General features: G+C 39.7%; 2 protein-coding genes across 20 annotated transcripts in view; one reads left to right on the forward strand and one right to left on the reverse strand.

Moving 5' to 3' along the window:
- Positions 1-9,337, reverse strand: part of EDRF1 (erythroid differentiation regulatory factor 1) — a 36,631-nt gene extending 27,294 nt beyond the window's left edge. For 4 of the 6 annotated variants that reach the window (XM_036827786.1, XM_036827790.1, XM_036827789.1 and 1 more), the window contains exons 1-8: positions 9,111-9,337; positions 7,919-8,127; positions 5,866-5,932; positions 5,082-5,207; positions 3,858-3,982; positions 3,460-3,616; positions 509-610; positions 120-241 (exon numbers count right to left, since the gene is read on the reverse strand). In XM_036827786.1, coding sequence (XP_036683681.1) covers positions 120-241; positions 509-610; positions 3,460-3,616; positions 3,858-3,982; positions 5,082-5,207; positions 5,866-5,932; positions 7,919-8,127; positions 9,111-9,218 — 1,016 coding nt within the window. In that variant the 5' untranslated portion in view covers positions 9,219-9,337. The other 2 variants (XM_036827787.1, XM_036827791.1) reach the window with 2 other exon arrangements.
- A 177-nt stretch (positions 9,338-9,514) lies between these two features.
- Positions 9,515-16,174, forward strand: part of TEX36 (testis expressed 36) — a 47,539-nt gene continuing 40,879 nt past the window's right edge. For 2 of the 14 annotated variants that reach the window (XM_036829413.1, XM_036829414.1), the window contains exons 1-4: positions 9,515-9,745; positions 11,117-11,267; positions 11,813-11,980; positions 13,908-13,976. The gene's annotated coding sequence lies outside the window, so the exon portion shown is untranslated. Of the gene's footprint in view, positions 9,746-11,079; positions 11,268-11,812; positions 11,981-13,907; positions 13,977-16,174 lie in introns of all 14 variants that reach the window. The other 12 variants (XM_036829415.1, XM_036829421.1, XM_036829416.1 and 9 more) reach the window with 12 other exon arrangements.

Raw genomic sequence — 16,174 nt, forward strand, 5'->3', positions numbered from 1 at the left:
CCATTTCAACTGGTGGGGCAAGGAGGGAAGTGAAAAAAAACTAGAAAAGGAAACAATGCTGGAATGGAGAGGTGAAAGCAGATGGAAGGCTGATTCTAAAGGGACACAAGCCTGGTTACCTGAGACGTAGGCTGACTGCTGGATATCTGCCTCCTCCAAATATAGGCATGTTGGAGCCAACTAGCATATGTATGTCTTCAAACGTCCATAAAATATTCCGAGCAAAATCATTTTTAAGACCCTGTGATTTAAAATCAAATAGAAAGATTATATAATAAACAGGAGATCAGTAGTCTCCCCCCATGATCCACAGAAAGACTAGAAAAAGGAAAAGACAAGGGAGACAAGGTAAATTAAAGCCACAGAGCTATAAGATCACAGAGATGCTTAGAAAGAGATTCAGGATCAAGTGGATTTCTTCCCCTATGAATCCAATTTAGACTAGTTTTTAAGTGACGAAGTAGACTGGGGATTAGGTGTCTCACCTTGGACACCACGAAAAGCATACCTGACTGTTCTCCCCGTCATTGAATAAAGTAGTCAGGGTTTGTTCTTTAGGTGCTGAGGCCACATGCCCCACTATGTATGAGGGTTCAAGAGGCTCACCTCCCTGTGAAAAGTGCAAGGATAAGGAGTGATTCTGCTGCCGTAATTACTTTAAAATGGCCTACTGTTACAAAGTATCACCTAAACATTCAAAGTGTACACCTCAAATCTACTCTTGTAAATCAGGGCTAATACAAATCATTAACTCTCATCACTGGGTGACATACTTCAGCTCCTAATTATCGGTTACTATAATAAGCTAATCACATTTAGATCTTATTCAAATAACAATGAAAGATTATTTTAAGCTTTCCAAGCTTTTTTCCTCTTTTTTTGGGTGAATCAGAATAGCACTGCTCTTTCAGCATACCCCATCCCTACTGGATTAAAAAATTCCTAAGAAACCTCAGCCATATTTTTGAGACACTGGTCATCAGAACAGCCTCCAGTTTCACATTTCCTAGTGTGTGTTTCACAGAAGTCTAGTCGCTGGGTGAAAAATTTCTAGAGTCAGGTTTGAAAAACACTGCTTACCAAGGATTTGCTTTTGGAGAGTAACAATTCTTATTACCATTAAAAAGCCCCTAAGAGGTCCTGCACTGGAAAACCTACTTCGCCTCTGTATAATCCAATGTCCTCACATTTATTTGATCTCATAACACTTTCTTATTCTTATTAGAGTCTGTGGAATATATTTTGAAAACACATAGGAAGAGGAATCTTTGACATGGGTAAACGCAGTCCACCACTCAACTTTCCAACCATAGGGTAGTTGCCATTAAAAAACATTACTTTAAACCAAGATGAGCATGCATATGTGCATGCACACGTGAGCATGTGTGTGCGTTGCTTATTCCTATGTGTGTGCTAACAGGCCTAGCACCCGCCGGCAAAGTACGTATAACTGCAAGCATGGGGGGGAATCTCCAGTGCTTCTGCTATGTCTTGTCTTCCTCTCAAAGGGTCCTTAAAGGATTTCAAACATTTATTATACTGTTTATTTACACAGACAAGTTATCAACCCCCAAAACTGTATTTGCCAGGCAGCTGCTTTAGTGGGAGTTTGGGCTCTAGGTTATAATGTCCTCAATAAAGGTCTGGCTCCAGGGCCATACCCCAGAGACCTACTTAAACTCTGTTACTGCCTAACACAGGCCTCAAACTAGCCGTTTCAGTGTTGGGAGCAAGAATTCGTGAGGTGATAGCTTACGAACAAAAATAAATCTCTAAATGTTGAAATTTAAAGATTTAAATATGTTATAAAAAGTATTCTGTAAAAGATTATTTTTAGGCAGGGTAGCTCTACTTAGGAATACGCCATTGCTAAGACAACCCGACTGCTTACAGGGCCCTTCTAAATGTGTGGAATACATGGGCACACTGGAGTAATGCTGTGAGAACAGGCCTCTGAAGTCAGAAATATCAGGGTTCAAACCCTAGCTGGAACTTCATCAGCTCTGTGGCCACAAACAAACATCTACTTTTCATGAGCTTTATTTACTTATTTGTAAAATGATACCATCAACACAATACATATGCAGCTCCAAGGATGAAACAAATTTATACGCCACACGTGGAGTAAAGTACGTGGCCTAAGAGGCATTAAGTAGATTCCAGTTCACTTCCTCCACATGCAGGCCTGCAGATTCTCAAAAGCCTCCAAGGTTTTTCATAGTAACCCTTAAAGGACAGATGATAAGGCTCATAAAGGAGGAAATGGATGGTAGAACACTAGTATTTCTATTATGTGGTCTTTTTATAATGTGTGTGTTTTGAAGTCAAGGAATACTAAGTAATTTTTTAGAAACTCCTTTAGTAACGTACAATCACATATAGGAAACTACATAAAACAAATAATACAGAATATAGTATAATGAAATTAGAAAGCAAATTACCTATGTAACCACTACCCAAGTCATGACATGGGACCCTCCTAGCACCCAGCACCCACATCCCTTCTCATTTAGGTGACATACCCACCTCCTACAGTTATCACTATATGGACGTGCATGGTAATTACTCCCTTCCTTTTCCTTACAGTTTTCCCAACTTTGGAAAAAAATTAAGGTCACTACATAGTTTAATGACGCATCTCTATCTGAAAACCTACTAAAACTAAAATCAAGTTAAAGCTATTTGTCCCCTATAACCTTATAAGGTGTGACGATAGATAGTACCTGGACAAATGCTGAATGTTCAACGTGTGAGAATACACAGCAAGAGGAAAAACACAATTTACCAAGTTAAAGATCTTATTTTTACCTTCCTCAAGCTTGTCAATATATTTTCCTAAAAATAAACATGCACAATTTACATCTATGGAGTTATTTTATTCTTTGATAGACACAATAAGGACAAAAACAAATGAACAATAAGAACCAAGAATATAAGAGACAAAAGAGATAACAGTCTACTCTCTCTTCCTTTCTAAAAGCTTTATAACATTAATGTAGCTTAAGTCTTAACAACTTCATCTAGAAAATCTGCAGGGCTATTTCAGGCCTAACAATCTGACTAAAAGTTAAGGCAGAAGATCAGTATTTAAATTACAAACAGGCCTGTGAGTCTCAATATCTGATTGGCATTTAATATTTCTACAGTTTAAATATACCGTTATCTCCTTATGACTTTAAGGAGATAATCAGTATCGATAAACATATTGATAAGCTATCTTAAATGTGGTAAAAACTTTTAAATGCTTTTGAATTATTTCTTAAAAAACATCACATCTAGCCATTCACGACAGCCCTTGTAAACTCCATATTGAAAAACTAAAAAAAGTACTTTTTGTAACTGTGAAGACATAAATTGATGGAATATTTTTCACTCTGGTTCATCTATTTTTATTAACAGAATAACTGATTTTGTCTCCTTAGATGAGCTTGCTGAATTAGCATCTAGGTACTAACTAACCTGGCTGGAAGCACCGGGGTCTTCAGAGACTGAAGAAGGCATTTCAAAGGGGGCGGGCCATGAAGCCCCATCCGAATCATTTGTCTGATCTGTGCTGGACGATTCCTGCTGTTCTGCGGCAGATGGGACAGGCTGAGCAGCTCCATCACCATTGATACTGGTCAAATCAGAAAGAAAAAATACCACACTGTTACTGAAGTTAACTTTATGTAACAGGCCACCGGTTTTTAAAAACCAGATTCTATAATCAAGCACAAATCTCGTTAAAAAAGCAATATAGGGCAAATGTCAACAATAATAGTGGCAAAACTTAAATTACTTTTGCTGGCTTCAAATTACGTTTTAGATCAGAATTTCATTTTTCCTCTTAAGATAAAAATAAACAAGTAGCCAAGTACCTGTAATATAAAAACTTCGAAAGAATAGCCTTCTGATACCAGTGTTCTTTGCTTTTTTTCTTCCTCTGCCACTTCTGATCAATAAGTCTTTGATAAAACTCTTTTAACCACGTCCAATCACCAGTCTGAATAACATAAGAAATTGATAAATAGAACAAACATAAGAAACTGATAAATTAACCAAGTTTGCAGTCAAAACAATTCGTTACCTATTGCCCTCTTATAGGAAATACTTTTTTTTAAATACCGCTTCATAAACCTACACTCGTAAAACATTTACCTTTCTAGACTCAGTCCCTATCACCTCTTTTTGGAAATCTCCCTGTCTTCCTCCTCTCCTTAAGCCAGACAAGGAGAGGTGACTCTTCTCTATAACATGTTCTTCAGTGCCTGGAATCAGTCCCACTATGCACACTGCATTAAAATTATCTGTGTGTTTGTAACCCCCAAATTATAAGCCGTTAGGAAGCAAGTACTGTGATTCTCAAGATCCTGCCCAGGGGCTAACATATACAGACTGAACTGAACTGTGGTCTTTTCAAATGGAAAAACATTTATTTAAAACGTCAATTTAAATCACTGTAACTTATTTTCCTCTATCAAAGCACTGCAGGAATATTCTTTAAAGAGTAGACTATGGGAGTGGCAAGACCATGAACTATTTGCAACCATGAACTATTGGTAATGACAAGGTAAATACAGAAGTACCAAGTAAGCTTTCAGAAACTGCAATATTATTACATTATTATACTTTACAAAATAACGGGGGTAATAGTCATTCACCACATACAGTTTGAGAAGCTCTACTTGAAGAGAACCAATTAATTCTAATATAACTATATATTCATAGGAATAATTTTTTAAACATTTTTCACATTTCCTGGCAGCCATGTTTCATGAAAATGTCTTTAATGGAGACATCAAAGGATTTTTCAAAAATTTAACCAGTCCCTTAAATTTCAGATTTTTCACAACTTTCTTCATTCACTTCACCCTTTTCCTTGCAAGAATCCTGGCTGTTGGTTTCAATGAAGTAAGTTTCTTCACCGTTCTCTTTTCTATTTTTTCTTTATTAAAGCTTTTTTATCTTCAGCGAAACTTTTCACTTCTTGGTTGAAGTACTCAACCACGTTTCCACTTTGGCGTTTCTTTGAAACAAAATCACATTTCTAGTTCCCTTAAGTTGTTAAAATAGTGCTTTTCTTGTTATTTTTCAAGTATTACCTGAGATGATCTCATAAAGAGTTCCTGAATATCTAACTCGTCTAATAAGAGAGTCCTTCCTATGCGGTGCACTGCCATGCTCACGTGCGATTTGCTGTAGGGAATCTTCAGGAGCTTTTTTATGTTCTTGAAAAAAATCAAGAGGAAAAAACAATTTAGAAAGACCTTTGTAGTGTGATCTGGAATCTTTCAAATTTTAACTTCACTCAACTTTAAAGCATAATAAACCTTATTTCCTTAAGGTCATACAAACTGTATTTTACACAAAGAGCTACCTATAAACACATAGAAGACAGAGCTTTAGAACCAGAATCACCTACACTTTACTAGTCACCCTGTGTTAATGTAAATGACAGTCAAAGATTTATTTGTACATGATGGAATTTCATAAAGTATGTACAGGTCACACTGTTGCACTGACCCAGGCTTTTAGCATCTCAGATAAAATTGGCCAACTAAGGATCAATAGATTTTACCAGAAGTATCACATCTAATTCCCAACTAGTAACATTACATAACCCAACGTTATAATTGCTATCATCAAAACTGCTATCATTAAAACACAACCATCAATACTAATATTAATTACCACTGCCACTATTTGGGGGTTGTTCCCTCCTCTTTGAGGAAAGATGCAGTGAACAGTGTCACTTTAATAAAAAAGGTATTCAATAATCAGATAGTTGTAGCTTATTTCATCACTAATTTTCCAAGACTGCAGACAAAGCAGGCTATAAATCCCCAGCACAAACATCCCAACTACATTTGCAATAAGGACACTTACTTCAGAGTCAGAGACAACATCCACATCGTTTCCCACTGAATCAATAAAGTCGTATGCCATCCCAAAGCTGAAGGAGAAAACAAAAGCCACAAAAATCACGTTCGTGGTGGTGCAGGTATTGTTTATAATAGAATACTATATTTCATCGCTTCTTGGATACACATTTTTCACATTCTAACACCTCCGAAATCAGTATGCCTATCACCATTACAGTTGGCTAGTTTTTCCTTCTTAATGGTACATAAAATAATGGGGTCACTTAACAGACATAGAAAACAGACTTGTGGTTCCCATGGGGGAGGGGGGTGGGGGAGGAATAGATTGGGAGTTTGGGATTAGCAGATGCAAACTATTATATATAGAATGGATAAACAACAAGGTCCTACTGTAGAGCACAGGAACTATATTCAATATCCTGTGATAAACCACAATGAAAAAGAATATGTACATATGTGTGTGTATGTGTGTGTGTGTATATATATATATAAAACTGAATCACTCTCCTGTACACCAGAAACTAACACAACATTGTAAATCAACTATAGTTCAAGAAAAAATAAATTAAAAACAATTAAAATAATGGGGTGACTTAAAAATCAATGGCATCTTGGATTTTATAAGATAGTAATAACAGAATAGTAATAGAAGCAATTAATAGTAAATATTTAGAATAAAAACAATAACAATTATTTTTATTTTTGTAGTCATGAAGTCTAAAAAATATCCAATAGAAAACAGTCAGTTCGAATTAGTATTCTTTTTAGGTGGGGAGATGAGAAAAATAGCAACAGAAACATTTATCAGAATTTTAGTCTCTAGGATTATGTTCCCAGTGATAAACACTACTACCCTTTTAAAAAATATATGAGAAAAAAATGCACATGAAACCAATTCAACCAGAAAGAGAAAAAACAGCTAACTGAGCACCCAACTTGTGCCAGGTACCACATGAGGCACATCTATAATCTGCAAGCCTGAAAGGCAGCTGATGTCACCATTTTTCAGTTAGTAGGTGGCAGAGAGTCAAGATACTTACTTAGGACTGCCTCACTTCAAAGCATGCTGATGATTTACCATGTGGTCTAGGCAAGTTACTTAACCTTTCCAAGCTTCAGTTTTCCGCAGGAAAGTTAGTTAACAGTACCAAACTCAAAGGGTTGTTGTGAGAATGAAATGAGATAAACATATAAAGTACTCAGCACAGTGTCTGTACACAATTATCATTTAAATCACTTTATAACATTTAATTCTCTTGCCCTATAATTTATTAAGCCATTCTTCTAAAAGAAGATATGCAGACTATTTCCAATTTTTTTTTGCTAGTATAAATAATGCTACAAACAAGCAACATTTTACAAATATAACTTTTACCTTATGAGTCATTAGGATAATTTCCAAACTACTGGCACATAAGGTACTAATGTATTTATGGCTCTTGCTATATGTTATGCAGAAATATTTTAGGTTCAATCGCTGAGAGGAAAAAAGAGAACCCCATACATTAAATGGTCTACAAGAATATGGACATCAGTACATTTTTCTCTGTAAGACCCAGGCCACTCTCTCAACTTTAAATACCACCAGCAAGTGTCAAAGTCAAGGGTGTACATCACTGGACATGCTGTGTTTTTACATCACTGCTTTTTCAGCCCAGACAATCCACCACCATTTAATGAAAAATTCCACAGGACAGGTTAGGCAGTGTTAAGGGTTTTCCTCATCATGTGCCACCCTGATTCTCTGCATTCACATATTCAAAAGGTATGTAAATTGGCTAAAATTAAAACAGCTGATGGAATTTTAGTGGTCAAAACTCATCTTTGTTAATAACATGATGCAGACTTGAAAGAAGCATATGCGATTGATATCTTCATATTTTAACAGAGTCCTATTAGCAGGGGGAAAAAGGACATTGAAAGTCAAATATAATCTTTTACCAAAGTGAAATCTTGGCACGTTGATGAGCATTACAAATTAAACTGAACAGCAAGTATTAAGAGTTTTAAGGTGGAGGGTTGAGGGTCAGGTAAAAATGCCATCATTTAATATTTACCTTGAAAATGGCTTGCTTTTCCTACTGTTGCCAAGAATGGTAGTTCCTGCTGGTCCTAGCTTGGCACTCTCTCGTAACCAGTTGGCAGGTGGGAGTTTCAAGTCTGTTTTCTCTTGGAGGCGTGCAAATGCTGTCCGAGGAGGGGCAGAAGAGTATTTCACCACAGCGCGGCTCTTCACTTCATTGCCTCCAAGAAATAAAGCTGATCCCTGATTAAAACATTAAATGAAATTTTAACGTACACTACTAGGAATAAAAAACCCCACCTTAATAATAATAATAAAAACCCTACCACATCAGGCTTACAAGAACATATACTACATGTTACTAACAGCAGTTAATAAATGTGAGCGTAAATGTGTACCATTTACTTAGCTCTTTTTCACATAATTTCAAAGAAAAAAAGGTGAGTCAAGGAGTGTGATGGGTACGGTTATTAGCTAGGAAACAGGCCAACCGAACTATCTTTTAAAACATTCATAAGAAAGTGTAGAAGCAGAAACCAAGGAGTCAAGAGTAGCACGTTAACTAAGTGCAAAATTTAATAAAACCTGTTCAATATTAAAGATGTATTTCAATTTCAATAACACACGTCATTTAGAAAGTTTGTGGTGAGATATCTGGGCCTTTTTTGTTTTTAAGTAAGCGTTTAGAAACTGATTAGTCAGTTTACGACACACATACTCTGAATGTTTAACTTCATTGCAAGTCCCTGGGGGGTGCGCACAGATTTCACTTGCACACCCCCAAGAAAGCTCAGGGTCTAAGTTAACTCTTCCAACCTTCCTTCACGCAGCCCCGCTTCGGCCTGGCAAACACTTTGCGCCCTTCTAACATTAATTAGCTCAGTGCCATCTCGGTGAGCTCGCTCTCTTCTCCCTTCAGCTCTGCAAGGCGGTGCCGACTTGGGAACCACATATTTACACGTACGCTCCTTGAGAGCGGAGGTCGTGTCTAACTCACCTGTCGGTTATCATCGACTGGGAAGCCAGGACTGCTTTTGATACGAATGACCTGCAAGTACATGCCTGAGTACTCACCGACAGGCACACGGACTTCCACTCCGTTTGGGGGGCCGTCGGGTAGGCGTGGAGAAGGCGCCAGAAGCCGCCGGGAACCGTGACATCCCTCACGGGCCAAGCGGGCCCGCAGCCCACGGAGCCCTGCAGGTCCCGCCCCACCGCGGACTCACCTGTGCTGAAGGTTCCTCGGACTCTCCTTGGGACAAGAGGCTGAGCCCTCCCCGAGCAGCGGTCCCGGCCGGCGGAGCCTCGGTCCCGGCCTCCTTAGAGTCCCCCATCACCTCGGTCCAGGTGAGGCGAGGCGAGGCCAGGCGAGGCTCGACCCGAGGAGCCGTCGCAGATTGCCGGGCCCAGAGGCGTCGCTGCCCAGCAGAGCAGGCGCCAGATACGCCCCGCACTTCCGGCCTCTGACAGGAAGAACTGGCGCGGACGCGTTCAAATCTCGCGACGTTTGCTCCAGAGGCCCGGTCCCGCCTCCCCCGGTAGAGACCAGCTTCGCGGCGGGGGCGGGAACTGTCGTGCGCCGATGAAAGAGGGAAACTACCTCTCGCGTTATCTGACTCCCAGGCTCCACCCCTTGCACGCCGGTCTTTGTTGGCCAGCAGTCCTCGGGACTTGGGCTTTGGGCGGAGTCAAAGCCTTGGAGGTCCTCTCTGCGTGGGCGGGGAAGAGAGGCTGTAGGTGTAACCAGCGGCTCCCGGCACGTACAGTAGTGAAGTGTCAGCACTCTTGCCGCCCCAGCTTTCAGTGCCCCCCTCGGTTTGCAGTCGGGCTCACAGGCCCAGGAAGGGAAAGACATGCCCAGGTGAGGGGCCGTCCAGACTCAAGCCAGCCGGGCCTCGGCGTCCTGTCCGCTCATCGCAGTGCGTGCATGGGCCTCGCGGTCCCGAGTGTAGGAGCGGCGGGGCTCTGCGGGGAGAGGAGGCCCTCCGCCTTTGCTGAAGGGATGGATTTCAGAGGAGACGGCACCCCTAGAGGTGCAGAGTTTGCTGCTTACTGACGCCTGGAGCATCTACGGAGCGCCCCGTATTTGTCGGGCCCCAGGGAACTAGCAGAGGGCATTCCGGTGGTCCAGGGACTTCTCGAGCGTTAAAGGGCTCAGGAAACACCTGGGGATCTAGTTGACATGCAGATTTTGATTCAGTTGGTCTGAGAGGGGCCTGAGATTCTGCATCTCTACCAGACCCCCAGGAGATGATGCCAGTGCTTTGAGTAGCAAAGAGGTAGAGAAATAGCCAAGGCCGCTTTAAAGCTTCGAAGGTGCTAGGCTCTCTTATCCTCTGAGCCGAAACCCAGTATCGTATCGTTCCATGCAGCCACAGCCTTCATAAAACTGTTTTGTTATGCAGTAAAATATTGAAAGTTTCTTGAAAAATTAGTTTTGCCTTTGCAATTATTTGGCTATCTCAATTTGTAATTTACATCAGGTGCTGATAATACACTAATTATCTGCAGATTTAGAAGTCCTTGTAACTTAGCAAACTCAATTTACAAATTTTCAATTGTAACAAGACATTTTTATGATTTATATTTAACAGTGAATTTAATACCATAGTATATTTTGTAGCACTTAAATCAACATGTATTGGTTTTGATATCTATAATTTTCTGTTTATATTTTGCAGTCAATTCTTTTTTCGTTTTTTGCAAGTAACACGTTATTTTACATTATAGTAAAAAGTTGAACACAACTTAAAGGTCTAAGGACATTAGGAGGATGGTTAAGTCTACTTTTGGTACATAATACCATTAACTTGTGCAACTATTATCAATAAATTGTTTTTCAAGAATATTCAAGAACATTTAAATTGCACACTGTATGGTACTATAAGTGTACCTGTACTGTAAGATCGTGTGTGATGTTGTGATAAAAAAAAAAATTTAAAGCAAACCTATGATAAGATCTTAATTTCACAGACATGTTTATTTCTGTGTCAATGTCCATAAAAACATATCTCTACGGGGTAAAATGAAATGATTTAAAATTTATTCTTTAAAGCTTCATTTTCCTATTTTTTTTTCTGATTATGCATTATTTTATAGTAAAATGTCATTTTATTAAGCTTTTATACATATATAATTTAGCTTCTAATGATCTTTGAATTCTGTTGTTTTATTGTATAATTCTGTGTTTGCAAGAAGGGATTTCCTGACGTAGCAGTGATTCTTTCTTCAGGACTCATATATACTGCAGGCCGCTTGAGAAGTAAGTGCCTGAACCCTTGTTGATAAATGCTTAGGGAGAAAATGTGCTGGAAACAGCCTGTGAAAAGGCAGCGAGAAGAATGAAACACAGAGAGCCAGGAACGCAGCACAGAAAAAGAGAGGTCAGTGGCCAAGGGGACCATGAGAGCAGGTGTTGGGCTGGGGGAACCAGGGACGCCCAGGAACTGTTTGTGGAAGGAAACCTGAGGAGGGACCAGATATCCTGGGGCCTCTCACAGGGCAGGACTAGAGAGATTTACAAAGTGAAGGAGGATGGTCCCTGATGGCAGGAGAAACTGAGCACATCTGAATTACACAAAGTTGACACATTCTTCTAGCTCTAAGTGCTTATTAATTTTTTTCTTTTCCCTCTTCAAAAACGTTTATGTGCTCTGGGTTTAAGTTAATATCATTGTTTTTAATGTCTGTGATTGAAATATAATGTGGGAAAACATGGGTCATTACTTCCAGAACTTCACATTTTAAGACACTTATTTATGTTCATTTTTATATTTTCCCAGTGTCTGCCTTCCCCTCCTTCCCTGCCCCCCAGCTCCCAGCCCCCGTCAAGGTGTACTTCATCATCTGTGGCCTGCTCTGCCCTGCAGGGGCAGTTATGCTGGATCTTGTAACCAATCAGTGCTCTCACGTGTTTACCTCTCCCCAGTGCCTGATGCCATCACCGCTAAAGAGATGTTTGCTGAATGAATGAACTGCTTATAGTTTGCTGCTTCAACAAGTTGTCCCATAACCTGTGTCTGCTGGTGCTTTTCCTTTGCCTAGAATACCTTTCCCTTCCTCATCTGGCTCATTCCTAAAGACTCATCCGTCACAGGTATCATCCCTAAAAAGTCTCTCCTGACACCTCCTTCTCCTTACCCCATAGAGTCCCTTTCTTTGTTCCCAAAACTTGTATGTAGCTTTTTCCTGCACTTGCCCCCTTATAGAAAAATTACTTACTTGTATCTACCTCCCTTGCTGACTGTGAGCTCCTCAAGGGCTAATGTTCTGTCTGATCATCTGTTTTACCGACGCCAGAGCAGCATCAGCCCACAGAACTGTTTTAGCCCTTAGGCTAATGCAGGTAAAATGACTGGTGCCAACAGGCTTTTAAAATGCTTATCAAAATGTTCGAGACATAAAAACAATGTTGTTGGCCCCAAGATATACATATTTTTAATCTTGCAAAATGAAAGCTAAAATGTTTAATGAAGTAGCTACAAAATTTGCAGTGTCAATGTCATTAATTATTAAAGTTAGTATTCACACAGTTTGTTCCATTCTAAAACAATTTGTGTGTTAGATTTTCTCTGCTTATATAAATCCTCCCAGCATCCAAGATGATTTCAGAGAAATGCCAATCAAAAATTCATTTAGTTACTCGTAGCACACAGTACTTTCCAAAGCAAAATTCGAAATCTTTTCTAAAACTTTTACAGTTGCATGTAAGGCAGATATGCTTAGGGCCCTTGGAATTCCTGAACAGCCCCGCCTGCAGAGAGGGAAACTTGAGGGAGCGCTTAGACTGAGGCTTGGGCCCTTTGGTCTGTTTGCCACCGTCCCCTCCATGACCTAGTGTCTTATACCTACTCAGCCTCGCTTGTGTACTTTGCCTGCTGGTCACTGAAAGTCCCTGGTTTTCTGATTCCTGGTCCTGGACTTTGAGCTGGAAGAGAGATTTGAGATTATCTGAGCCAATCCTGTCCCTCTTTAGAGGAGAGCAGTGCAGTCCAGAAAGGAGGATAGACTTGACCTGTTGAATATCGTGCAAAGGTAGTTTAAATAGCAAAGGCAGGACTGGTACCCAGGTCCCGGAGTACTAGTTAGTACACTTAGTCTTTAAAACAGTCAAATTGCAAACACTGGCCAGTGGAACTTTAATTTGCTTCTGAATCACCTGAGGAACTTGTTAAGCGAGCAAATTCTCTAACCACCTCCAGATGCTAAGTCAGTATTGCTAGGCCAGTGCTGGGGAATCTGCGTTTTTAGTGAGTTACTAGTGTCTGACCGCCTTGGCCTGCAGACCACAACTTAGAACAGTGATCTCCAAGGATTATCCCCTGGGGTGCAGGAAGAACTGTGGCTTCTGTTTTGTTTTGTGTTTTAATCTGGAAAGTAAAGGCAAAATTAAGCCTTACTAGTGCTTAACATACAGGTTGACACAGGTGCCCTTCCTTGGGCCATGGTCAGCTGGTGTATCAGTCCAGTATGATTGGGTTATGCAGCCAAAACAAATGATTCCCAGATGTCAGTGACTTAAATTAGGGATGCCAAGTAAAATAAATAAATTTAAGATAAACAGAAAAAATTGGGGGTAAGAATTTCCAAATATTTAGTAGCAGTATGTCACATGTGACATTTGGGACAGACTTTCACTGGTCCAGGTAATTTTTACTCCAGAACCCAGGTTGATGAAGCAACCTGCATCTGGAACTAGTAGGGGTGGTGGGGCAACAAAGAGATTGGTGAACCGTAAACTAGCTCCTAAAGCTCCTGCTCAGAAGTGACAAACACACTGCCTCTCACTTTTTTTGGCCAAAATGATACACATGGCCAAGCTTAGCATCCAGGTGGTGGTGAAGACTAATGGTCCCCTAAGGAAGGACATTGGGTGTCTGTGGACCATTATGCAGTCTACCACGGCATATGGTGGCTTGGGTGGGCCACCAAATGCCATCCACAGGGTAAAATATGATGACAAAACAGGACCTTTAGGGACTTCACTGGCGGTCCAGTGATTAAGACTTTGCCTTCCAATGCAGGGGGTGCAAGTTCGATACCTGGTTGGGGAGCTAAGATCCCATGTGCCTCACAGCCAAAAAAACCAAAAGGTAAGACAGAAGCAATATTGTAACAAATTCAATAAAGACTTAAAAAAAAAAAAAAGACCTTTAGAAGAATCTTTTCAGAGTTTTGTAATAAGATGAGGGGTGACCTTGAAAATCTCATGTACCACACAGATCACAGATCATCTTGTGACAAAGCACTTGAAAGAATTGTCAAGCTTAAAAAATGAGTTACTATATTTTGTTTTACAGAAACTGTTCCACATTTCCTCATCTTTTCTGTGATGACAAGTAGCTGTCATTAGGATGGTGTAGGAGAGAGTTTTCACAAAAATAAACAGACTTAATCTGTTCCTTCATGATAACGGTGATGTTTTTAACAATGAGTGAGAAACTCATTGGTTTTCAAAAGAATTGAATCCTTCTCTTCTCAGGAGGAGCATTTTTGAAAATAGAGGTTTGCAGATCTTTCCAGTGTTACATGATTTTGTTGCTAAAAATGACATGTATCGCTTATATAAAAAAAAAAAGACAAATATCCACACAAAACTTAGAAACTGAAATTTCTCACCTCTTTATAAATTTATTTATTTATTTTTGGCTGCGTTGGGTCTTTGTTGCTGCGTGTGGGCTTTCTCTAGTTGCAGTGAGTGGGGGCTACTCTTCATTGGGGTGTGCAGGCTTCTCATTCTGCTGGCTTCTCTTGTTGTGGAGCACGGGCTTCAGTAGTTGTGACACGTGGGCTCTATGGCGCAGGCTCAGTAGTTGTGGCGCATGGGTTTAGTTGCTCCGCGGCATGTGGGGTCTTCCCAGGCCAGGGCTCGAACCCGTGTCTCCTGCATTGGCAGGCGGATTCTTAACCACTGCGCCACCAGGAGATCTCCCAGATGGAGAGTTTTTGGATCCACGTCGTAATTGTTTTCTTTGATACTGCTAGTTGGCCTACTCAGAACGCCCAGACTGATCTGTTTGTCAGCCTCCAACTGATTTGTTTACCCCCAAAATGTGCGTGTAAGATTCACCATTCCCAGCTGCCAGCAGGGTTTTTCCTCTCCTCTATTTTATACATCCTGTTTTTAATTGTGTTCCGTGACAACAGTCAATTGACCTTTCTTCCTCATGTACAAGTAAATGAATTGCATGTAAAACAACTAGCTAAGCATCTCTGAATTATTCCTTGACACCATTTAATTGGTTTGTAAAAGGAAGATTGGTGGACTTCAGAGGAGATGGAAATTTAGCCACATTTCATTTAAAACCTTTGCATGATTTGTGGAAACAATTGAAATGAGCAGTTTGACTTGGTAAGCGGTGTGATTCTTCCTAGTTAGTTTACTTATCTTTTGAGATATTTTAAACAATGAGAGCCATTAAAACCAAGTTTTAAAATAAACGGAACTTAGAAGCACACTTCAAATTGTTATATCGCAGAATTTTCAGCCAAGAGTCACAAAAATAAACCTATTTGACCACTTTACTCTCTTTAAAAAAATGCTAGTGAGAGCAGAACTAGTTTGCAATCAACAAATAAAATTATTTAAAATATTGTTTTAGACTTTAAACATTTTCTACTTTTGTGTTTTTATGCTAATGTATTACTGCTAGTATATTATTTACAAATAAATTAAGATGCATATATTGGGGCTACATGTTCAGAATTTTTTTCAGCTAATAATAGTATATGATAAGAGTTTATAGACCACTGCTTTTTAGAACCAAAAACCACATGCTGGCTACTCTTTAGGTCAAGAACAGTTAGTAAATTAATAATCTATATTTTCCTTTACACTTTAATTTAACCAGAGTAGAAAAATTTTAGAGTATAAGGTAATGCAAACCTTGATGTGCAATTTACCAGTGTAATAGCAAGGAACACTCAGTTACAATTACAGGATACCTTACATAGTTATTCTTGATAATTATTTAATTGTTGTTCTGTAGACTAATAACATTTAAGCAAAATACTTGAAACTATTTGGAAATCATTTCGACTGCATTTGAACTCAATGCAGATACTTTTCTAGATACACGATGAACTCAAATTCTTTTGCAAGCTATTAGCCTTGACTTTCAGAATCGAACACAGGTGATCGTAGGGGCAGGTTGTCTCTGCTGGGTGTTACTTTCCCAGCAGAAACGTCCTTAGTGTCTTTGTGAGTTTTATCCTCCAAAGCTGATTATTACTCTAAACGAATCTTAGCAACAGTTCCAAACTCACTAACGACTGCTCTCCAGGCACCTCA

Source organism: Balaenoptera musculus, chromosome 16 (assembly GCF_009873245.2).
Source record: "Balaenoptera musculus isolate JJ_BM4_2016_0621 chromosome 16, mBalMus1.pri.v3, whole genome shotgun sequence".
Lineage (NCBI taxonomy): Eukaryota > Metazoa > Chordata > Mammalia > Artiodactyla > Balaenopteridae > Balaenoptera > Balaenoptera musculus.